The sequence below is a fragment of the Tupaia chinensis genome, unplaced genomic scaffold (assembly GCF_000334495.1).
Source record: "Tupaia chinensis unplaced genomic scaffold, TupChi_1.0 Scaffold000495_1, whole genome shotgun sequence".
Lineage (NCBI taxonomy): Eukaryota > Metazoa > Chordata > Mammalia > Scandentia > Tupaiidae > Tupaia > Tupaia belangeri.
The window spans coordinates 878,898-902,605 of NW_006160007.1; the positions used below are offsets into that span (position 1 = coordinate 878,898).

The 23,708-nt window shown below is 52.9% G+C and overlaps 2 protein-coding genes across 2 annotated transcripts in view; one reads left to right on the plus strand and one right to left on the minus strand.

Moving 5' to 3' along the window:
- ELAC2 (elaC ribonuclease Z 2) overlaps positions 1-538 on the plus strand; it is a gene marked incomplete in the record, with an annotated part of 41,872 nt that extends 41,334 nt beyond the window's left edge. The window contains 1 exon segment of the mRNA XM_027774946.1: positions 47-538. Coding sequence (XP_027630747.1) covers positions 47-142 — 96 coding nt within the window.
- A 2,140-nt stretch (positions 539-2,678) lies between these two features.
- Positions 2,679-23,708, minus strand: part of ARHGAP44 (Rho GTPase activating protein 44) — a 115,047-nt gene continuing 94,017 nt past the window's right edge. The window contains exons 16-20 of the mRNA XM_006156508.3: positions 21,796-21,813; positions 20,828-21,052; positions 16,514-16,671; positions 11,230-11,607; positions 2,679-4,284 (exon numbers count right to left, since the gene is read on the minus strand). Coding sequence (XP_006156570.1) covers positions 4,145-4,284; positions 11,230-11,607; positions 16,514-16,671; positions 20,828-21,052; positions 21,796-21,813 — 919 coding nt within the window. The 3' untranslated portion in view covers positions 2,679-4,144. The remainder of the gene's footprint in view (positions 4,285-11,229; positions 11,608-16,513; positions 16,672-20,827; positions 21,053-21,795; positions 21,814-23,708) is intronic.

A 23,708-nucleotide genomic window follows, 5' to 3' on the forward strand; every position in this document is an offset into this window, starting at 1 on the left:
GAAGCGGGAGCTGCGGCTGGTGCGGGCATCTCTCCTCTCCAAGGAGCAGGTGGACGGCCCAGAGGACAGAGAGCCCCAGCAGAAACGGGCCCACACTGAGCAGCCACAGAGCCCCCAGAGCAAGAAGGCCCGAGCCAAGTGAGGCTGGGGAGTGACCCGGACTGTGGGGATGGTGCATCGCCATCCCGCGCACGGCACCTGGAGGCACCTGGAGCACACAATCCAACCAGGCACCGGAGGAGGGAGGTGCACAGCTGGGCGTGGTGCGGCCTTGCAGGGAAGCTCTGTCTGCAGGAGGCTTGCGGGACAGGCTGCCAAGCAGGAGGCAGGCGGGCTCCATAGCTGCCATCCCAGCCCAAGTCGGTTTTTAAAAAGTCACATGGAGAGATAGGGCTGCACCCTCACTCCACCAGCAGAGGGCTTTCCTGTGCTGGCCAGAGACAAGCAAGTAACAGGAACGCTGGGTCTGAGCTCTGAGGTTCAAGGAACAGTGTTTGCAGAGACACCGACACAATAAAGATCGAGTTCGGAATCCTGAGTTCTCTCGCTTCATCCCGCCCCAGCCTCATGGCTGCCAGGTGCCCTGGAGCCAGCTCCCATCGTAAGGGAGGACCTTTGAGCCTGTGTCCAGCGAGCCAGCACCACTCATTGGCCGTGTCTTTAGAGAGAAGTCAAGCTGAGCTGGCGTGTCCCATGGGCGGTTTCCCAGGATCCTACTGAGAGCCCAAGTGGGCGGTGTGGCATCTTCCCCCCTTCAGTTCTGGGTCAAGGGGGAGGCCAGTGTCTCCTTGCCTCACAAGGAAAATAGGAGTTGCTCTTTGCTGTTGCAAGTGCCGAGGAATGGGACCAGCAGGTGGCATAATGGTTACATCGCTGGATTCCCAAGGTCAACTGCGGTTTGAGTCTCGGACCCAGTGGCTTGAAACTCAGGCCAGGCACGTGTGCATGCATGCCCAAAGTCCCGAGAGAAAATGGAGAAGGGATTGTGGCATGGCCATCCTCCCTGGGGGTGATTCCTCGCTTTCTGTCTCTGTCTCTGGCAAATGCACAAGCCCTATACCAAAAATTCCTCCCCTAAAGAAAAAAAAAAAGCAAGGAGTGTCACACTGAGCTGACTCCTTTGTCCTTGCAGGAGTTAAGAACAGGTTAATGCTCAAAAATCAAGAGAATTTCAGAACTGAATCTTGTATTTATCTGTGTATTTTCTCTACCCAGGAGAATACAGAAAGAGCTTTAAAAAGTCAGGTGATGAGACACACAGACCAAGGACCTGCCTGACCTAGTGGTGACCTTCATGCTTCCTCCTACTGTAGCACATGACATCGATGGCTGTGTCCCCGCAGGTTTATTAGGACCATAAGAACATATTCCAAGCTCAGGGATAATAAATCTATTTTAATAACGTTACTTTTGACAACAATTTGTACATGTATTTAAAGAGAACTTTCAACCCCTGGGGCTCTGTTACAAATTGGGGATTGAACCGCCCTTGCCAGGAAGTGAGCAAAGCCGTTAACATCCAGTCTGCCAGTCCCACTCTCAGAAGGGTGACTTTCCACCGCGCTGGGAAAAATAACTAAGCATTTAAATTTTTCATTGTACACCTGTACACTGGTTTAGGTTGGATGGCTCAAATTAAACAAATATAGAGATTTCATATATACAAATATTATATCATGTATAGGTATATTATATCTATTTTAAAAGGATAAAATTTTAAACTTTGACTTGGCATGCATGGCCCCACTCTGCTTCTCTTCATCCCAAAGTGAGAACAGGACCCCCTTGCCTTCCCGATCCCCCGCCCTGTGACCGGATGGGACTTTGTGGGAAGGGGTGAGCGGCGGATGCTGGTGAGCGAGGCAGGCCACGGAACGGGCCGGGGTCTCTGTGGGCTACTCTCGTTCCTCCACATGCTTTGGGTAAAAGGTGCGGAATCCTGAGTTCTCTCGCTTCACCCCGCCCCAGCCTCATGGCTGCCAGGTGCCCTGGAGCCAGCTCCCATCGTAAGGGAGGACCTTTGAGCCTGTGTCCAGCGAGCCAGCACCACTCATTGGCCGTGTCTTTAGAGAGAAGTCAAGCTGAGCTGGCGTGTCCCATGGGCGGTTTCCCAGGATCCTACTGAGAGCCCAAGTGGGCGGTGTGGCATCTTCCCCCCTTCAGTTCTGGGTCAAGGGGGAGGCCAGTGTCTCCTTGCCTCACAAGGAAAATAGGAGTTGCTCTTTGCTGTTGCAAGTGCCGAGGAATGGGACCAGCAGGTGGCATAATGGTTACATCGCTGGATTCCCAAGGTCAACTGCGGTTTGAGTCTCGGACCCAGTGGCTTGAAACTCAGGCCAGGCACGTGTGCATGCATGCCCAAAGTCCCGAGAGAAAATGGAGAAGGGATTGTGGCATGGCCATCCTCCCTGGGGGTGATTCCTCGCTTTCTGTCTCTGTCTCTGGCAAATGCACAAGCCCTATACCAAAAATTCCTCCCCTAAAGAAAAAAAAAAAGCAAGGAGTGTCACACTGAGCTGACTCCTTTGTCCTTGCAGGAGTTAAGAACAGGTTAATGCTCAAAAATCAAGAGAATTTCAGAACTGAATCTTGTATTTATCTGTGTATTTTCTCTACCCAGGAGAATACAGAAAGAGCTTTAAAAAGTCAGGTGATGAGACACACAGACCAAGGACCTGCCTGACCTAGTGGTGACCTTCATGCTTCCTCCTACTGTAGCACATGACATCGATGGCTGTGTCCCCGCAGGTTTATTAGGACCATAAGAACATATTCCAAGCTCAGGGATAATAAATCTATTTTAATAACGTTACTTTTGACAACAATTTGTACATGTATTTAAAGAGAACTTTCAACCCCTGGGGCTCTGTTACAAATTGGGGATTGAACCGCCCTTGCCAGGAAGTGAGCAAAGCCGTTAACATCCAGTCTGCCAGTCCCACTCTCAGAAGGGTGACTTTCCACCGCGCTGGGAAAAATAACTAAGCATTTAAATTTTTCATTGTACACCTGTACACTGGTTTAGGTTGGATGGCTCAAATTAAACAAATATAGAGATTTCATATATACAAATATTATATCATGTATAGGTATATTATATCTATTTTAAAAGGATAAAATTTTAAACTTTGACTTGGCATGCATGGCCCCACTCTGCTTCTCTTCATCCCAAAGTGAGAACAGGACCCCCTTGCCTTCCCGATCCCCCGCCCTGTGACCGGATGGGACTTTGTGGGAAGGGGTGAGCGGCGGATGCTGGTGAGCGAGGCAGGCCACGGAACGGGCCGGGGTCTCTGTGGGCTACTCTCGTTCCTCCACATGCTTTGGGTAAAAGGATTATTGCTCTTCATTTGTAACCTCCAGAAAGAAGAGACAGGTGCCGAGAAAGGACATACCTACAAGCTGGCTGCCTCTGGGTGCCTAGAGAGGCAGGGCTGCTCTCAGATCCCCCACAGGGGGCCTGGGGAGCTACTGGCTGGGCCCTCCAGGCACCATCAAGTCAGTTTTCGAATGCAGAAGTGTAAAACTATGGGGGATGAAGTAAAACTGCTAGGAAGTGAAGCACACCTCACCCAAAGCCATTCAGTTTGGAGCTTTCTCAGGACAGATGGTTTCACACCGGCTGGTTCTCCCACCGAGCAGCAGGCAAAGGTCGGGCCCCAGGACACAGGGAATTCCAGACCTAGTCCAGCTGCAAATGAGAGGGTCCCCCACGTCCCGTTCCTGTTCCGTGGCCACTAAGCTGACACCACGGGGCCGACGTTAGAACCCATAGGCATCCCTCTCCTGTACCCCACACCCCACCAAGGACATTTCCTGACAAGCAAGGCCTTGGGCCCGGAGGTGTCGCTTGGCATGGAGGCTGAAAGTGGATCGAAATAGGCACAAAGTCAAAAGGCAAAGGGCAAACAAAAGGCCGAAGTCACCACCGGAAAGGAATGAACAAAATCCGCACCACCAACACTTGCCACACGAACTGGAGAGCACGATTCCCCGCCAAACTCCAGCCTGACGCCGGCAGTGACAGTGACAGTGACAGGAGAGGGCCAGCGGGGAGCACGCGGGGCCAGCACGGGGCACTGCTCCCGCGGCGTTTCGAGGGCCCACGCAGCTATGTACACGTGTCGGGGGGACGGGTGCCGTGTCAGAGGGCGGTGCTCTCAGACTCTTCCTCCGAGTCCCTCTTGTCAGTTACTGAGTGTCGCCGCATGTGCTCCAGGGGACTCAGGCGGAGCGTGGATCCGAGCTCTATGTGGATCGAGGGGATATCGAAGTGGACAAGATCTGGAAGGGGCAGAGAGAAAAGAGGCTTGAGGCTCAAAAGAGAAGCTCGTCGCAGGACAGAGCCGGCTCAGGAAGCAGGGGGTGGGAGGTTCTAGGGGTAGATGCTCCGGGCCTGGCGGGAGCATCTTGCTGCAGGGTCAGCTCGGGCCTGCCTGCCGTCTGCCCCGGAAGACCGCGGAGGACCCAGGTTCTGCCGTGGAAGTTCAGACAGGGAGGCCATGCAGCTATGCCACGCTGCACCTGACTCCTGACCACGGGGATGCTGTCTGGGCAGGCGCTCGCACGCCTCTGGGGGTCTCAGCATGGAGTTGCCGAGTCTCCAGGGACAGGGCTGAGACAGGAAAATGCCCTCTTCTCCCGTCTGAGTGAAGGGGAGCCCTGAGCAGCAGCTGCCTGTGGGGCAGCGGATGGAGGCCGTGGCGGGTCTCTCCAGGCCCCTGATAGCAGCCGGAGCGGGCTTGTTTCCTGCTGCAGGGAACCCCACCTCTGGTGACACCCTTAGAGGAGTACTGTCGTTCTTCCCGGGGAGAGGACAGAACGTGCAGAAGCACAAGCCCACCGTCCGTGGACCTGGTGAGTCAGTGGAGCGCACGTGAGCCCAGGAGTCGGGAATCGCTCTGGTGCTGCAGCCACTGCACGGGTGGACCCTGAGGCTGAGCTTGTGGTTCTGGGCGCTGCAGGAGGTCCCTGGGGCAGGCTGGTGCGAGAGTCCCAGACTCGCTGGGGCCTTTCCCCTAGGCCATGCGACCTCCCTGCTGCCTGCTCAGTGGCCTTCCCTGGGGCGGCCGGCCTTGTTTTTGGTCTTGATTTTTAGTAAAACAAATGTCCAGACTGAGCATACAGACATACATTTGGACACTCCTGAAAGACAATCATACAAACATGGACACTCCGGGACAACGATCCTCCTCCCTGCCCCTCTCCCCACACCCGTCAAACGTCACTACAGCTTGTTGTGGTTTTGCTGCCTGATGGGAGGCAGAGCGTAGGGGACTGGAGACTCGGCTGGCCCCGGCCACTCGCTCCCCTAGAGGCAGGTGGCTGTGGGACCCCAGGTGATGTCAGCCCCTGCCCTCCCCTCTGCTGGGCCCTCTCCCCCAGCGTAGGAGCCAGGCTGCGCCATCTGGGGCCCACCCCACCGTGCCTCGGGGTGCGCTGTCAGGTCAGGGCACGAGCCGAGCACTGCTGGTGCAAACTCCGCACCTGCTGGGCAGTGGGGGTGACCTGGGACGAGCTTCCTACCTCCCCTACACCTCCACTCAGGTGAGTTTCGACCCTCGGTGCAGGCAGCACCCAGACTGCCCAGCCCAGTGCAGGCTCTCCATGCTGTCCCCTTACAAAGACCCCTGAAGGAGGCAGCCACTCAGCAACACAACAGAAGCAGCCCCCCACTCCGGTACTGCTGCATAAAGGGACCCTGGATGTCATCTCAAGGCAGCTCTGGAGGCATCGCCAGGCCTGTCTACAGGCACCAAAGCCCTCTTGCCTCTGCAGGACCACGGGCTAACAGGGATGGGGGCGGAACCTCTGGTTTACTCCGGCTGCGCTCTCTTGCTGAGGCAGATGCACCTCATTCCTTCAGGCTCAATGTTCTGGCCTTGGCTTCAGTTTGGAGCATCTCCTCTCTGGGAGGAGGAGCTGAGCGGATGCCCCCTGAATAGTTTACGGAGTGGAGCATGGATGAGGCTGCCACACACGTCAGGGATGGGCCAGGGGAGTGCGGGGAAGCTCTAACTGGACCTCGGGACTTGCCAGCTGTCTCAGCCCACAGGAAGAGAGTCTAAAGTTCAGTCTGACAGATGGATCTGCTCCAACTCATGGCTGCAGAGGACAGGTGGCAGGCGATGGTGGCAAGCCCTGGGCTGGCCCCGCCAGGTCACCGCCTTCCTAGATGAAGGTGTGCAGGACAGCGGTCGCTGGGGCCCTGGGCACAGCCTCCAGATGGTGCACTGCACGTGGAGGGCAGGGCTGTTCCCCTCCAGATTCTAAGCTGGAGGGGCAGAGGAGCTGTGGGAGGGTGAGGACTCTAGGCAAAGAGGGGTTGGGGGAAGTGAGCTAAGTTGCTTGACGTGTTCTTCCTCATCTTCTAATGAATGAAAGGACAAAAGCCAGTGATCCCAAAAGCCCAGAGGGCTCACAGACCAGATGGTTTCTGCTGAGGTCGGACAAGGCTGGTCAGAGAAGCAGCCATGCGCTGGGGCTGAGCCACATGCAGAGAGAGGAGGAGGGGGCTGCTGGCCGCGGGCAGGCGGGTGGCTGTGGGTGACTGGCCTGGCTCACTGGGTGGGGGGGTGGAGAGGGGACAAGGCTGGGGCCAGCTTACCCTGAACATCCCCCTCACACGTATCCAAAACTGCGTCCCTCAAGTCACACAGCTGCAAGAACACAATGATAGGATTCGGAGAGAGGAATAAAACATGATGAAACAATGTAACAAAAAAACTATGCCAAGTATCACAGTCCCAGGAGGGCCACACCATGACGGATGCTCCACTGACTCAGAGACCTGTGTGTACGTACGGGACAGGACAGTCTGCTGCCGGAGAACGTCACACGACACAGGACTTGCAGAGGATGGAGTGCAGGGGGTGCGGCTCACTGCAGCCTGGGGTTTTGTAACCTGAACTGCTCCCCCACTGATGGGGGAGGCCCAGGGTGCTATCCCTCCACGCCTCCTGAGACCTCTCTTCTGCTCCCTCTGCTCTTCCCACCGCTGACTGGACACCACCTTGTGTCCCCTCCTGGATGTGCTGGGCAGATGTGATGTGGTGGAAGGAGCTCTGAGTGACCCAGAGCACCTGCAGGCAGCACCCGCCGCCTGCCCCATCAGGAAACTTGCCCCACCACTAAGAACCACCACCAGGGAAGTGGTGCTACTGTCAGCTTTCGGGGAGGTGGTGCTCCTGTCAGCTTTCGGGAAAGAGCGTCTTCCAATGAGGAATTTCTGACAAGCCTCGGGGTAGAAGGCAGCAGCTGCATATTCACCGTTAATCATCACATCCCAGAATAAATAAGGAAACCAGATCGCAGGTTGGCTCTTCCCCATCTTTGGATTTCCTGACCCAGCACAAACACTCGCAAACGTGACCAGCCTCTCCACAGCAGCGAGGAGCCGAACCCAGGCGAGGGAACACGGCCCCTCTGGAGGAGGATGTGGGGAGTGTGAAACTCATGAGACACCCACCAGAGCCTTGGGCCTGGGACAGCACTGTTCTCGGGAGAGTGTGTGTGTGTGTGTGTGTGTGTGAGGGGCTCGGGATGCCGGGCGATATGTGTGTGATAGCTGTACGTGTGGGGTGTGTGCGCGGCCAGGGCTTTGTGAGTGGCTGCGGTGTGCTGTGGAGATGGAAGGGGTGTGTGTGTGTGTGTGAGGGGCTCGGGATGCCGGGCGATATGTGTGTGATAGCTGTACGTGTGGGGTGTGTGCGCGGCCAGGGCTTTGTGAGTGGCTGCGGTGTGCTGTGGAGATGGAAGGGGTGTGTGTGTGTGTGTGAGGGGCTCGGGATGCCGGGCGATATGTGTGTGATAGCTGTACGTGTGGGGTGTGTGCGCGGCCAGGGCTTTGTGAGTGGCTGCGGTGTGCTGTGGAGATGGAAGGGGTGTGTGTGTGTGTGTGAGGGGCTCGGGATGCCGGGCGATATGTGTGTGATAGCTGTACGTGTGGGGTGTGTGCGCGGCCAGGGCTTTGTGAGTGGCTGCGGTGTGCTGTGGAGATGGAAGGGGTGTGTGTGTGTGTGTGAGGGGCTCGGGATGCCGGGCGATATGTGTGTGATAGCTGTACGTGTGGGGTGTGTGCGCGGCCAGGGCTTTGTGAGTGGCTGCGGTGTGCTGTGGAGATGGAAGGGGTGTGTGTGTGTGTGTGAGGGGCTCGGGATGCCGGGCGATATGTGTGTGATAGCTGTACGTGTGGGGTGTGTGCGCGGCCAGGGCTTTGTGAGTGGCTGCGGTGTGCTGTGGAGATGGAAGGGGTGTGTGTGTGTGTGTGAGGGGCTCGGGATGCCGGGCGATATGTGTGTGATAGCTGTACGTGTGGGGTGTGTGCGCGGCCAGGGCTTTGTGAGTGGCTGCGGTGTGCTGTGGAGATGGAAGGGGTGTGTGTGTGTGTGTGAGGGGCTCGGGATGCCGGGCGATATGTGTGTGATAGCTGTACGTGTGGGGTGTGTGCGCGGCCAGGGCTTTGTGAGTGGCTGCGGTGTGCTGTGGAGATGGAAGGGGTGTGTGTGTGTGTGTGAGGGGCTCGGGATGCCGGGCGATATGTGTGTGATAGCTGTACGTGTGGGGTGTGTGCGCGGCCAGGGCTTTGTGAGTGGCTGCGGTGTGCTGTGGAGATGGAAGGGGTGTGTGTGTGTGTGTGAGGGGCTCGGGATGCCGGGCGATATGTGTGTGATAGCTGTACGTGTGGGGTGTGTGCGCGGCCAGGGCTTTGTGAGTGGCTGCGGTGTGCTGTGGAGATGGAAGGGGTGTGTGTGTGTGTGTGAGGGGCTCGGGATGCCGGGCGATATGTGTGTGATAGCTGTACGTGTGGGGTGTGTGCGCGGCCAGGGCTTTGTGAGTGGCTGCGGTGTGCTGTGGAGATGGAAGGGGTGTGTGTGTGTGTGTGAGGGGCTCGGGATGCCGGGCGATATGTGTGTGATAGCTGTACGTGTGGGGTGTGTGCGCGGCCAGGGCTTTGTGAGTGGCTGCGGTGTGCTGTGGAGATGGAAGGGGTGTGTGTGTGTGTGTGAGGGGCTCGGGATGCCGGGCGATATGTGTGTGATAGCTGTACGTGTGGGGTGTGTGCGCGGCCAGGGCTTTGTGAGTGGCTGCGGTGTGCTGTGGAGATGGAAGGGGTGTGTGTGTGTGTGTGTGAGGGGCTCGGGATGCCGGGCGATATGTGTGTGATAGCTGTACGTGTGGGGTGTGTGCGCGGCCAGGGCTTTGTGAGTGGCTGCGGTGTGCTGTGGAGATGGAAGGGGTGTGTGTGTGTGTGTGTGTGTGTGGTGCCTGTGGGAGGTAGGAGAGGAGATGGTGTCTGGTGTGTGTATGTGTGCATGTGCATATGTGATACACGACTGGTGTGTATCTATGATGTGTGGTATTTGTGTGTGGGGTGGTGTGATGTGTGTCCGTATAGTATACGTGTGTGTAGTGTGCCTGTGTGGTGTTTGTATGTGGGGTGGCATGATGTGTGTCTGAATGGTATACGTGTGTGTAGTATGCATATGTATGGTATTTGTATGGTTTGTGTGTGGTGTGGCATGGTGTGTATATATATAGTATATGCGTGTTTAGTGTGCACATGTGTGGTGTTTGTGTGTGGGGTGGTGTGATATGTGTCTATGGTATATGCATGTGTAGTGTGCATATGTGTGGTGTTGTGTGGTTTGTATGTGGGTGGCATGATGTGTGTATGTACGTGTGTGCAGGGGTGTGTGTGTCTGTGTCTATGTATGTGGTGTGGGTGTATGCGGGCATATGTGTGTGTGTATGGTGTGTATGAGCATGTGCACATGTGGGCATATGTATGCAAGTACAGTGTGTGCAGGGGTGTGTGTCTGTGTCTATGTATGTGGTGTGGGTGTATGCGGGCATATGTGTGTGTGTATGGTGTGTATGAGCATGTGCACATGTGGGCATATGTATGCAAGTACAGTGTGTGCAGGGGTGTGTGTCTGTGTCTCTGTATGTGGTGTGGGTGTATGCAGGCATGTGTGTGTGGTGTGTATGAGCGTGTGTATATGTGGGCATATGTATGCAAGTACAGTGTGTGCAGGGGTGTGTGTCTGTGTCTCTGTATGTGGTGTGGGTGTATGCAGGCATGTGTGTGTGGTGTGTATGAGCGTGTGCACATGTGGGCATATGTATGCATGTATGGTGTGTGCAGGGTGTGTGTGTCTGTGTCTCTGTATGTGGTGTGGGTGTATGTGGGCATATGTGTGTGTATGGTGTGTATGAGCATGTGCACATGTGGGCGTATGTATGCACGTACGGTGTATGCAGGGGTGTGTGTGTCTGTGTCTATATATGTGGTGTGGGTGTACGTGGGCATGTGTGTGTGTGGTGTGTATGAGCGTGTGCACATGTGCATTTATTCTACCCCAAGCTACCTCACCTTCTGCCATTTGGCATTAAACAGACACCCCCAGGCTCCAGGGGCTAAAAGGCCACCCTGCTCTGTGACAGCCACCACGCTTGCCTCCCCGGTGAGGAGACAGGAGGCTGGCAACAGGCCCCTGACCTCCGTCTCACGCAGTCAGTGTCCAGGGAGACATTTCCAAGTGCTTCGTTTCTTCCAAACAATGAATGGTTTCTGCTGAGCGTGGCATCTGTGTGTGATTTCATGCTTATAAGTTTTCCTGAGGGAAGACAGCTCCATCTTTGTTTTTAAATTTAAAGCAAAACTAAACCAAATCATGGGTTTGTCCGCGGGCTCCTTGAGGAACCCATGGTGGTGGCCGGCCGAAGGCACACAGCACTTCTGGAACTGGCCCCCAAGGGTATTTATCAAGAAATGCACCTTCCAACGAGGCTTATTTTCCTGATAAGGGAAGAAAGTTCTCAGCCCCTCTTCTCCAGGTGAGCATGTGTACCGTCTACCTGCCTAGGGAACACCTCCAGTACCTCACCTGTCTGGATGCCAGTTGTTCTGGTCGGAACCAGCTTGCAGCCTCCCCTGAGGCCACTCCCAAGGACTTGGGGTGCTCAACAATGAAAATCAGAGCAGAAAACAGAAGCCTGGGCTGTACACGCTGATCGCGAGAAATCCCACAGGAAGTGCCTCTGCAGGGCAGCTTGACTCTGGGCTGCTTCCCACAGGGGCTGAGACTGGCTGCTAAGCTCCCCAGGGCAGTGGCCCAGCCACCTCAGGGCAGACAGGTGCCCAGTCAATGGCATGCCCTGACAGTCCCTCCCTTCTGCCCACGCTATGGTGCAGAGAAACCGCAGAGGGAGCTGGGGCTTGGTTACCTGTAGACATGCTTTCCCCAGGGGACATGCCATCTAGCACGGGGTGCTCCGAGGACTGCGGACTAGAGGCGGAGAGGTTTACCGTAGGAGGCTGCGGGGGCGGCAGAGTGGGTCTCTGTCGGGGCTTGGGGGTGGGCCGCGATTTGGTTAAAGTGCTTGTAAAGACGGAAGGAGAGGCCAAGGGCGGAGCGGCCGCTGGGGAGAGCTGGCCGGAGGCCAAGGAGTAGCCCGGAGGGTAGCTCAGTCCATAGGGTGAAGGGGTGCTTGGTGGGGTGGGAGACAAGCTGACTGGGGATGGCTGGCCGGTGGACTGGTCAGTCACAGACCCCGGCTGGCCAAAGGGGACCTTGGGTGGAATTGGTGCCAGCTTCTTTGACACTGAAAGAGAAAACACAACATGACAACAATAGCAAACACAGGCTGTTAAAGGGCGCCGTCCGCTGGCAGCTAGCACACCCTCCACACCCTCCACTGTCCCCACCTCCTACCCTGCCATCCCCGCCTCCCTGCCCCTAGCCTTTTGATGCAGTGACAGCAGCAGACGCCCTTTTAGGTGGCATGGTGATTAAGGCGCTGGACTCCCACATGGCCAACCGTGATCCGAGTCCCGGATGTGGGGGCTTGCTTTCTCACTTTCCCTCTCTCTGATGAGTGTACGTGCCCTACTGCAAATCTGTAAAAAATGAAATAATAAGGGATCAGCAGATGGCATAAAGGTTGTCGCTGGACTCCCAGAGGTGGCCAATTGTGGTTCAAGTCCCAGACCTGGAGACCTAAAACTCGCACCAAGCACGTGTGTGTGCCCAAAATCCTGAGAGGAGATGGGAGGAGAAGGGAATGTGGAGTAGCCATCCTCCCTGGGTGGGGGGAGGGTGATTTCTCACTTCCAGTCTCTCTGGTGAGCACATGCACCCTATAGCAAAAATCTCTCTCCCAAAAAAATTAATAATTAAAAAAATTTAAAAAACACTTAACCTAAAACTGCAAGTTTTCATGTCTTTCCATCTGTTCACCGATTTTCCTCCTCTTTTCTGGATTCCTGCCACAATCTACACACGCACCGAGCCAAACAGGACGCAGACTTCCCAACCACAGGCGGCAGGCTGGTTTCCCAGTGGAAAGAGGTGTTGTTGCTACACTCTCAGGAAGAGCGAGTCAGAGGCTGGGTCTAACAGGAGCATGCGAGTTCATCTGGTCTCAGTGAGCCCTGACCTGTGGGTGGATCCTCGGGATGGGGAACGGATTCTGGCAGACCCTGCCCGGCGGCTGTGGCTCCCACAGTGACCTGTGGTCAAATCCCGTGTCTTCATCACTGTCTGCTCATGGCCTCAGTCCTGCGTACTTGCCTCAGAGGCTTTTTTCTTGTTCTTTTTTTTTTTTCCTTTCAAGAATTGTACCCTCTGGGTGTGAGCATGTCCAGATCGACTGCATTTTTCAAAGCCCATCATTCAAAGCCTCAGCCTCTTTGGCATTGCCTTCATCTTCCTCTTTGCTACCTACTCAGTCTCAAGGATGACAAACGCATTACATCTTTACCTGAAAATGACTGGTAGACGATATAGTCAGATATCCAGGAAGTCTGGGTGATGAGAAAGTGTCTTGAGACAGTGAGCATTATTCTATCAGAATTAAGTGAAGGCGGGACCAGCAGTTGGCGTAATGTCGCTGGACTCTCATGTACTCGACCACGGTTCGAGTCCCGGACCCGGTGGCTTAAACTCATGCCGGGTATGTGTGCGTGCGTGCCCAAGATCCCAAGAAGAGAATGGAGAAGGGATCTGCAGTGTGGCCATACCCCCTGGGGGGTGATTTTTCACTTTCTGTCTCTCTGTTTGTCTCTGTCTTTCTGGCAAGCGCATGTGCCTATAGCAAAAACCTCTCTAAAAACAAACAACAAAAAAGAATTAAGCGAAGGCTAGCTGTGAGTGGCACTGCTTCTAGAAGAAAGTGTCTTTTAAGTCCTCAGGGAGGAATCAGGGACTCTTCCTTCAGTTTTCCATCTCCCCCACTTCCCTCCATGGGATAAACTCTACAGCGGTCTTCGGAAAGATCATGAAAAATGGCTATTATAAAAAAATAATGGTTGCAGTTCTGAAATAGTTGCGTCAAAATAAAGACTACTTTTCCATGAACTTCTGAAGTCCTCATACACTAACGAAGCTGTATGTGTTTCCCTGGCTTGTTCAGTCTGCACTGTGAACAAGAAAGGATACACTTGGCTGGCCCCTACCCTTGTGGTTAAGGGAGCTGGCTTTCACATGGCCAACTGTGGTCTGAATCCTAGCGCTGCTCCTTGAAAAACACACCAGCACATGTGCAGGTGTGCCCCAAATCCTGGTGGGATCCAGAAATGGAGCAGTAGGGATTATGGCATGACCCTGCCCCCCTGAGAGGTGCTTTCTCCCTCTCTCTGTTCCTCTCTGGCGAGTGCATGCACCCTCCAGAAATAATGGTTTGTTGGCAAAGTCACGGCACATTTTTGCGTAGAAAAACAACCACATGGCTTACAATGGTTCGAGTCCTGGACCTTGCTTTCTTTCTGTCTTTGTCTCTCTCTGATGAGTGCATGTGCCCTGCAGCAAATTAAAATAAACAAATAAATAATAAATAATGGTAAATAAAACTAAATAAATAATTCTTGGGGGGGAAAAAAAACCCAAGAGGGAAAACCTGTCACTGGCATTAGGAAGCCAAGAGGCTACAGAAGGAAGCAGATCTTGTAGGGCTGGAGGTGGGATGAAAACCCCTATAGAAAGATGTGCCAGAGAACTGGGGTCCCTGGACTGCAAGGAAAATCTCTGCTGAAGAAAAGCTCTGAATGCCAGCTTCTTTCTGTGGCCCAACTCCTACGAGGGCAGGATCTTCAACACGTTCATGGAAAATGCTTATCATGAAAAAGCCATGTGTGGATTTCGAAACTGTTTTGCACCAATAATCAACTCATACAGACTTCGATTCCATTTTCCTATAAACTTTTTTGATGTCCCATTATATTCAACTTTCTTTCTTTGGAGAGTTATCTTTGCTATAGGGCACACTCCCAGGGGCATGGCCACACCACAATCTCTTCTCCATTCTCCTCTCAGAATTTTTGGACATGCATGTACACGTGCCCAGCACGAGTTTCAATCTGCCGGGTCTATGACTTGAACCACACTCAACCATGTGGGAGTCCAGCGTCTTAACCACTACGCTCCCTGTCGGTCCCTACTGTCAAGATGTAGTTTCTTCTGGGTCACCTACCTGAAATCCTGAGTCTGGAAAGGAAGACTGTGGAACCCCACAGTGCCCCAAATGACTCCACGCACAGCAGTACCACCTTAGTTTCCAGAACATTACTTGAAACGCCCAATGCCTCAACTAAGATTTAAGTTTGGTGATCCACTGCAGGATGTCAAAGACTATCGAGCTGGACTTCTTGCTGCCTTTTGGATCAAACTTTAGTAGTTCTTAGTGTGCTATGGCATTAATGAACAGTAACTGAGGAGACCCAAGAGGCCACATGACAACAATGGTGGAACTAATGCCCTTCTGCATAGCAATCATCTGGCGCACTGACCCTTTTCCCAAGGGTCCACAGCCCACATGTGCTGGGACCCAGGGTCTTGGGCTGCACGTGACCATCCTGGAACTTAATGAACACCTAAATTCACATGGGCTTACGGACTGAAGATTTTATTTTTTAGACTTTGCCTTAGGGTACATGTACTAGCCAGAGAGACAGAGAGAGAGAAAGAAAGTGAGAAATAACTTTGAGGGGAGATGGCCATGCCACAATCCCTTCTCCACACACACATAGCTGGCATGAGTTTCAAGCCATCAGGTCCGGGACTCGAACTGTGCTCGGCTATGTGGAAGTTCAGTGTCTTAACATCTACACCACCTCCTTGTTCCAACAAGCCAACGATTTTCAAAGCTGATCCAGATCTACCACTGTGACAAGTGTCTTGAATCTCCTGCATTTTAGTTAGGTCGATAAATTTTGGCCCAATTATCATTTTAGTGCACAAAACATAGCTGTATACTCTAACCGAACCCTACCACTTCCTGGAGATAAAAAGGTCCATGCACTTTTTGAAGACACTATGTTGGACCAGTTAAAGTCTGTTAAGAGATGATTCCAGGGAAAGCAAAACTAAAAAGGTCTGTGTAAGTACACAGTACAGTACCCCATTTGTGAAAGTCACCAGGGTTCATGTCTATAGCTTTTGAGAGTGGTTCTCTGCAGACAGAGTAACTAGACCTTCTACAGTGTGTTACAGATGTAGACTTCAGGGCCGGGGTGCTCATGGTTAGTGGAGCAATTCTCAGGCTTCCCAGAACAGGAGAAAGGCCAAGACTCATCCAGGAACAGTCTTGTCTCTGTCCTTTCGGCTACCTTGTACAAACAGTCCTGGGGTAGACAGTCATGGGAAGCTCACACTGGGAGCAGGGGCCTCTCGTAGATGAACCACCCACCTTTTCAAATGCTGGAGGTAGGGTTGCCATGGCTCACGAGAGACAGATGTCACCTTGGAAAATGGGTTTGGACTAGTGGGATCATTTGGTATTCGGGAAGCAGTTCCTACACAGGATACTAATGAACCCATTTTTCAAATGAGTAAACTGAGGAATAATGGTGAAATGATCCCTCTTGGGACTAACTTACTTACTTTTTCTCCTTCCTTCCTTCCTTTCTTCCTTCCTTCCTTCCTTCCTTCCTTCCTTCCTTCCTTCCTTCCTTCCTTCCTTCCTTCATTTCTTTATTACTATTAGTTTTTTAACTTGCTATAGTCACCAGAGAGAGAGGGAAAGTGAGAAAGCAAGCTGCCAGGTCTGGGACTTGAACTTTGGTTGGCCATGTGAGAGTCTATCACTCTAACCACCATGCCACCTGCTGGCCCTTTAACTCTTTTTAAAAAAGTTTTGCTATAAGGTGCATAAACTCTCCAGAGAGAGACAGAGAGGGAAAGTGAGAAAGCACCATTTAGGGAGGATGGTTATGCTTCAATCTTTTTTCTTCCATTCTTCTTTTAGAATTTTGGACACACATACACATGCGCCCGGCATGATTTTCTAGCAGCAGGGTCTGGGACTCAAGCTGTGCAGTTGGTCACATGGGACCCAGTCGCCTTAACCCCTACACTAACCAGCTGACCTCAGGAACTGGTTAACTTCTAGAAGCTCTGCTGCCCTGAGGAGGCACTGGTCACTAAACTACCCAGGTTCTAAATGCCATGGTAACCAGGGACTCCGAGCCTTCAGGGAGTGACAGCTACCCACAGTGCAAAGGGACGTCACGTACCTTTCCGGAGGGTGTGAGGACTCTGGTCTGCAGGTGGCTGGCTGGGGCTGGCACCTGGTTGTGTCCCCGGTTGTGTCCCTGCACAGGCTGTTCCCTGGCCGGAGACTGGACTTCCTTTCTGCCCAGACCCGGGAGAAAGTTCCTTGCTTTTAGGAGTGCTGGAACACAAGCACATGGAACAAAGAGCCGCTGAGATCAGGTGATTTCAGCACCAGCCTTGGTAACGGCAATTCGGTGTGTCCTGGGCCCGCACAAGTCTGTACCAGCTCTGGTCTGTCTCTATCCCTTCTGAAAGCCTTCGAAAGCATCCTGTGAGGTGACTGCCCCTTCTCAGAGGTCTGATGTCCCACTGCCATCTCTGTGGCACTCAGTACTCACTGCTAGGGTCCTATTCACTCCTCTGTCCTCCTAAGTGACCATAAGCAATGTGAGGGCAGGGTCCTTGCACGTCCCACCATGGGCCATCCTCAACATGGGAATTCCAGCACATTCTGAAACTGTCACGCTGCAGTGTCCTTGTCCCTTCGATAGCCACAGCACACCAGAGCTGAGAGAGTCCTTACTGTACCCAGCAAGGGCAGATGACATGGGCTCATGGCACTCCAGCTCGCCCGCTGTTAGACCAGAGCCCCCGTCATGTTCCGAGCAGGGGAGGGATTCTGGGACCCATCATCACTAACAGGTTCCTGTAGATGGTGGGGTGACATACACCGGGCCTGTGCTCCTGAATTCAGGCCAATTCCAGCCCCAGTCCTCCAGGCTTCGAGGACGAAGAGAGTGCATGGAAGTGGGGAATGTGGGTCTCTGGAGTCCCTCCAATTTGCAAAGGAACAACCGACGTCACCCAGCCCCCAAGAAGGTGCACCCTCCACAGCTAGGCTCTTTCCTAGGCTACCCCTCACGATAACGCGCCTGTTAGGAGCCACTCAACTTGACTCCGAAAAATAAGGGATAGTAAATGGCCGGCAGGCTTGCTCCCTCCCGGCCCCAACGCACTTTCCATGGTAGATATTCCGTACGTGCCCCACCCCTGCCCATGTTCTCACTCCTTTTCAGCAAAACGCCCCAGGTAGCCCTAGTGAATCGGGGCAGACACCTTGGAATTGGGAGCTACAGTGAGACTCAAAAAGTCTAGGAAGTGCCAGCCAGTGGCCTGGTGGTTAAGGCAGCTGGAGCCCACATGGCTGACTGCACAGTTCAAGTCCTAGACTCGATGGCTTGAAAAAAATGGCTGGACTCATGTGTATACATGCCCAAAACCCCAAAAGAAAAACGGAGAAGGGATTGCGGCACGGCTGTCCCTTCGAGGGGGTGCTTTCTCACTGTCCTCCTGGTGAGCACACATCGTCTATCACAAACTACAGACAAAAAAACTGTGAACATGGGGTTAAAAGACGGATTCACTTGGGTGTGAAGGTGTGAAACATTTTGAAATCCATGCATCATTTTATCATAGGGAGCATTTTCCACGGCCTCTGTCAGGTTTCCTTGTATCTGTTACCCTAGATGGACATACTTGGGTCCCGATGTCCTCAGGTGGGGCGTGAGGATTATACAAGCCTAAATCCTTTGCAATGGCTGTTTCTTCCTCCCCAAAAAAACAGCCACAGCCTATTTCTTCTCTCACTGTATCTAGAACCTCCCAATATTAATTTGGAGGAAATGCCAACAGAAATATACTCCTCCAACCCCCTAGGGATGGCAGCAAAGGCCGGGAGCAGGAAGCCCTGGATGGCAGACATCACAGGATGGAGGACAGAGAGACCGTGTCCGAGTAGGAGCGCAGTCACTCGCTCTCAAGAGGGGTTTCACAGTGCACCCAGGGCATCGCCCTAGGGGACATCTCACTTCCTCCAGAGGAACTAAAAGAGCAACAATTCCTATCTCTAGTCTGGCAATTAAAAAAAAAGAACAGAAAACTCTTGCTGGGGCTGGCAGGGGGCATGGTGGTTAAGGGTGCTGGACTCTCACCAGGCTGACTACGGTTTGAGTCCTGGACCTAGTGGCTTGCTTTCTCATTTTCACTCTCTCTCTTTCTCTGTCCTTTTCTGGTCAAATTAAAATAAGCAAATAAAGTTAAATAATAAAATAATTCTTAAAAAAAAAAAAGAAAAAAAAAACTTGCCCTTCTCAGGCTGCACAAGGGCTTATCTTTTATTCTTCCTCAGGCTCAAGGTCACCAGGAACTCAGGTATCAATGCCAATTAAGTATCGACCTTCCCATCTGTCTCTGTGCCATCAAGAAGATAAAGCAAAACCGCCAAGCCAAAAGATGGCTTCTTCCTGTTTCCTTTGGACAGATGAAGCATGAAACCAAGGGATCTAGGCATGTGCTTCCTCTGTTCCCTCTCACCTGCTACACCTCCCCAGCAAGCAAGCATTCACCTCCTCAGCCGTGCTCCTCTGGGTGCAGTGACCCAGGGGGAGGGGTGAGGTGGAAGGTCATTGCCAGGAGCTAGATGACTGAGGATCGTTTGAGGACAGTTTGGTTCTGGGAACATAGGACCAGTTAGTGTGTTGGGTGTCCAGGGGCAGGAGGCAGAGTGTGGGGTTACCATGATGCCAAGCAGCTGAGCAGGAGTTGGAAGCCTATCCCAGCTGGGCAGGGCCTGGAAGGGCAGGAGCTGAAGGCAGGGCCCATGGTTGGGAGGAGGAGCCCTAATAGGAATCCAGAACTAGAAGCCACATCATCTGCGCTGCAAATGTCCAGGAAACAGAAACAAAGGAAAACAATGGAACACCCACACGTATGAGGGAGAATCACATGGGGACAGACAGAGCTGCAGGAGAGACAAGAACCCCTACATCCACAGAAAAGCTGCAAGAACCTTAAGCCATGGCAAGGGGCAGGCGTGAGATGTCGCCACAGAGCAATGGGACCGACTGGGCAACTGTCCTGCCATGGGTGACTCTACAAGGACACCTATCCACACTGTCCCTGGGACACCTTCAGAGCCTGGGGGAACCCTCTCCCCTTGACAGGGCATGTGTTAGAAATATCATTTGATATGCAAAATATTGCAAGGTGGCAAGTCTGTTTTATAAGATGGGAGATCAAGATGAAGCAGAGAGTGTGCTAAGAGGGAAATGTCCTAGCCCATCTCCTATCTGTGCCTTCTGTCTCTGGTCAGCCTTGCTGGCCCTCCACCATCCGGCTCTGCTGTTCCACTGAACTCCGCCTTCTCCGTATCTCTCAAGGTGACCTGAAGCCCAGCAAGAGCAGCCAGGCATCCTTTCTCAGTTGGACACACCATGAGTGACAGCCCCAGCACACCCAGTGCCAAGGGCTCATCCCCCAACTCTCAGGTGAGCCTCTTTTCCCTTTGCTATTTTCCAATTTCACAGGGAAGAGACCTTCTACATTTTAAGGGAAAAAGATGTTCAAAATCTCATTGAGAATGCTGAGTATATACGTGCAAGTGTGCTGCTGCTGAAGGCTCGTAAGAATGTGTGGCTGTGTGTTCATGTGCTTTGGGAAAGACATGGATCAGAGTCCCTAAGTCTCCAAAATCGTCCTGGCAACGACTTTGGGGGAAAGCCATGTGTCCCAACAGAAGGCAGGACAGCGCGGAGTAGAAGGAGCTGCTCTCCTGTTTGGAGTTGCTGTTGGAGAACAGAGAGAAACAAACAGGAGCGTTTTTTCCAGATGCAATCCCCACTTCCAGAATTCCCCTCCTCCAACCTTGCTTCTCAAGGGAGAGCCTGGTCCCACCTCCTTCCAGGGCAACTTTGAGAATGCAGATTTGAGTGGTGCAAACTTCTGTCATTGCTGGGCGATTTGCTGAGCCCAAACTCCTTGGAGGCAATTCTCCTCTCTTTCTACCTTTGGACAGAGAAAGTGTTCTGTCACCGATCCCTGAACTAGCAATGGACCGAACCTGAATTTTTTTCTTTCCATAGAAGAATGAAGATATAAACACGGAGCAGATACAAAGGTTTGAAGGCTGATGTCCCTAGCACACCTCCTCTCCTTTTCAGTTTTGTGCCCATTTCAGCTGCAACACAGCTGCTCCAAGAAGAGAAACACTGAATTTCTAAACTCCAAAATAGAGTAGTTACAACAGCAGAGGAAGGAGGAAAGGAGGAGCGAGGGAGCGTGCCGTTCCCTTACACTGTCTCAGGGAGCTACTAATTTGCTTACGGACCCAATTCCTGGAGGCCTGGACCTTATGTGATATCCAGAACGCTGTGATGGCTTATGCAGAAAGCTGAGCAGGAATTCTCAGGCACAGGGGCAAGATGTAATCAAATCCAAGAGGCAGAAGAGGGCGCAGCAAATCCAGGCACCCTCTGCATCGCATGCGAGCCTCTTACCTGGTCCGCTCAGCCCCCGGCTGCAGGCCAGGGCCAGATGGAGAAAGCGCCGGAAGAGTTGCGGGGCTGTCCGGGGGCTGCTCCGGCAGGGGTGAAGGCAGGGGCGCGGCCAGCTCGGCAGGCGGGGCGGGAGGCTGCATGGTGGGCGGGGCGCAGGATGCTTTCCGGCCGGCAGAGGAGCCTCTTCGAGCCACCCAGGAGGTGTCCATGACCCTCACACCCATGCTGGCGAGGGACACAAAGACACCTGCTTAGCTACGCGTGACAGGTGACAGGCTCCCTCCCCAACGAAGCGGTAACATTCAAGCAGGTCTGTGTTAGGAGAGCAACGCAGCCTTAGCACCCTGGCCTGGGCAGGGAAGCGATGCTGGGCAGCGACTATGCCCTGGCTGGCTGGGGCTGCCCTCTCTCCCAGGCAGGGAGCAGAGCACAGTGCCATAGCTTGGGAGTCGCCAAGCTGCACTACAGCCCTCCGCCCAAGCCAGCTGGCTTAGGATAATGGCCCGCCAAGCTCCCTGGCTGTGGGATCCAAGCTTTCCTGGTGCGGGAACGTGGCGGTGGCCAATGTGGGGTTGGGTGCACTCGCTCCTCCCAAGTGCAAGAGCGAGATGGGTGGGACAGGGACCTGCAGCGTCACGCCAGAACATGGAACCGACCAGCAGGAGACACTGAAATATACACCCTTCTGTTTTAACTGGAGGTCCAGCCATAGCTCCATCACGGCTGAGACCCCACCACGCCATAACCTCTGCAGGCCACGCCCGCTGGTCTGCACGCAGGGAAGGGGCCGCTCATGCCTCTGGTCCCTCTGCGCTCTGACTCTACTGTCATGATGGGCACACAGCTTCAAATAAGTCGGCCAAGCAACCACACGAGGCGCATTCGCCCTGTCACAGAGCTCACTACGACATAGCTGGCTCAGTTTAAGAGCTGGAACACGGCCTCGTAACTACCAGAGGATACCGTACCTTTGGATTTTCCTAAGGCTGCAGGGACGGAAACATACAGATATTAGTGTCAAAGAATCTAGCCTTCCTTTGGACATAGAGGTTGTCTTTCTGCAAGAGGTCTCTTGCCAGGGTCTTAGAGTGGGGCTTTTATTGTGCTGTGAAATTATTACAAGTCAGATGGTCTCTCCTTAAAGTGACTCTTCTGTTTATACAGGTAAAAATCATCCTACTAAGCACACGGGAGAATAGAGAGAGGAGCTCAGGGTTGGTATGGGTGTGGAAGAGGGGAAAAGGTGGTCACAGAGAGAAAGACACTGGTAGAAGCAGCCAAGTACTCACTTCTAAGTAATATGAACTTAGAAGGTGATTAGTTCCCTTTGCTCTGGTCTAGGGGGTAACTGTGGTCCTTAGTCAAGGGCTTCATTGACTAAGGCAAGTATCCAGTTCTAGTGCAAAGGGAGACACGGCTACACATGCAGGCAGAAAACACACACACAGCTAGCTACCACGTAGGGAGGTCTTCAGAAAGTTCATGGAAGATGTTATGATTAAAAAAATAAACAGGGACCAGCAGTTGGCCTAATGGCTATGTCTCTGGACTCCCATGTAGTCAACCATGGTTCGAGTCCCATACCAGGTGGCTTAAACTCAGGCCGGGCATGTGTGCGTGCGTGCCCAAGATCCGAAGAGGAAAATGGAGGAGAAGGGATTGCGGCGTGGCCATTTCCCCTGGGGGATGATTTCTCGCTTTCTGTCTCTCTGTCTTTCTCTGTCCTTCTGGTGAACACATGCGCCCTATAGCAAAAACCTCTCCAAAAAAAAAAAAAAAGATAAATGGATTTCATTTTTTGCATAAAAATAAGCTCATACTTCAATTTCATTTTTCCCCCCACACAAAATCTTTGAAGTCTCTTCATAGATGCACAGTGAGGTGGGGGTAGGAGGGTTTATTGCAAGCTTACCGTTAATCTCTTCCCTCCCAAACTATCACCCACACTGGTCAGAAGTACAAAGCTGTTATGACCATGAAATACTGCCTACTGAGGACGGTCACACTTACCCTTCTAGAGATAACAGCAAGATTTAGAAAGAAAAAGAGAAAGGAAGAAAAAGAAAGAAAAAAGGAAAGAGAGAAAGATTGATTCAAATTCAGGGGTTGGTTGTAGCAGGTGGGACGGCTTAAGTCCTTTAAGGACACATGCCTTTAAGGGATGGTGCCTTGTGAGGCTCACCGTGGAGGAGTGATGCTAAAACCAAACACACACTGGACTGGGGTTCTCTTCTCGACACCTCACCTGGTAAGCTCCTGTCTAGTGCAACTGTTGTTATTTCTCACACACCCCTGCCCCCCACATTTTAAAGGAAGTACCTTGGGATCGGGCGAAGGAGAAAAAATGTCTTTTTCCAAGGATTCATTAGCTTTGGGTCTGAGAATTCTCAAGCAACAAATAAACACCTCCTATAGGAGGTCCAGCATTGCCATCGGAGGCCACTCAAAATTCTGAGACAGAATGCGGTTGCAATCCCTGGCATTTACACTCATCAAACTATCCTCTTTGGGCTTTGGAATGCACTAGGATGAAAAGTACAAGAAGCTCACTATCCCACTGGGGGAGGGAGAGGACACTACGTAATTGTAATGGCAGAGGATGGTGGGTGTGTGTGATGTTTCTGTGGTGATCCTCGAAGAAGCCCTGAAGGATGTAAGTCCTGCCATGTCTCCTCTTCCTCGGCCCATTCTCTTCTACTTAAAAAACCTTTCCTGGGGGGCCAGCAGGTGGCGTGGTGGTTAAGGCCCTGGATTTCCCCATGAACAACCATGGTTTGAGTCCTGAACCTGATGGCTTGCTTTCTCACTTTCTCCCTCTCTCTCCCTCCCTCTCCCTCTCTCTCTCTCTCCCTCTGTCTCTCTGTGGTGAATGCGCATGCGC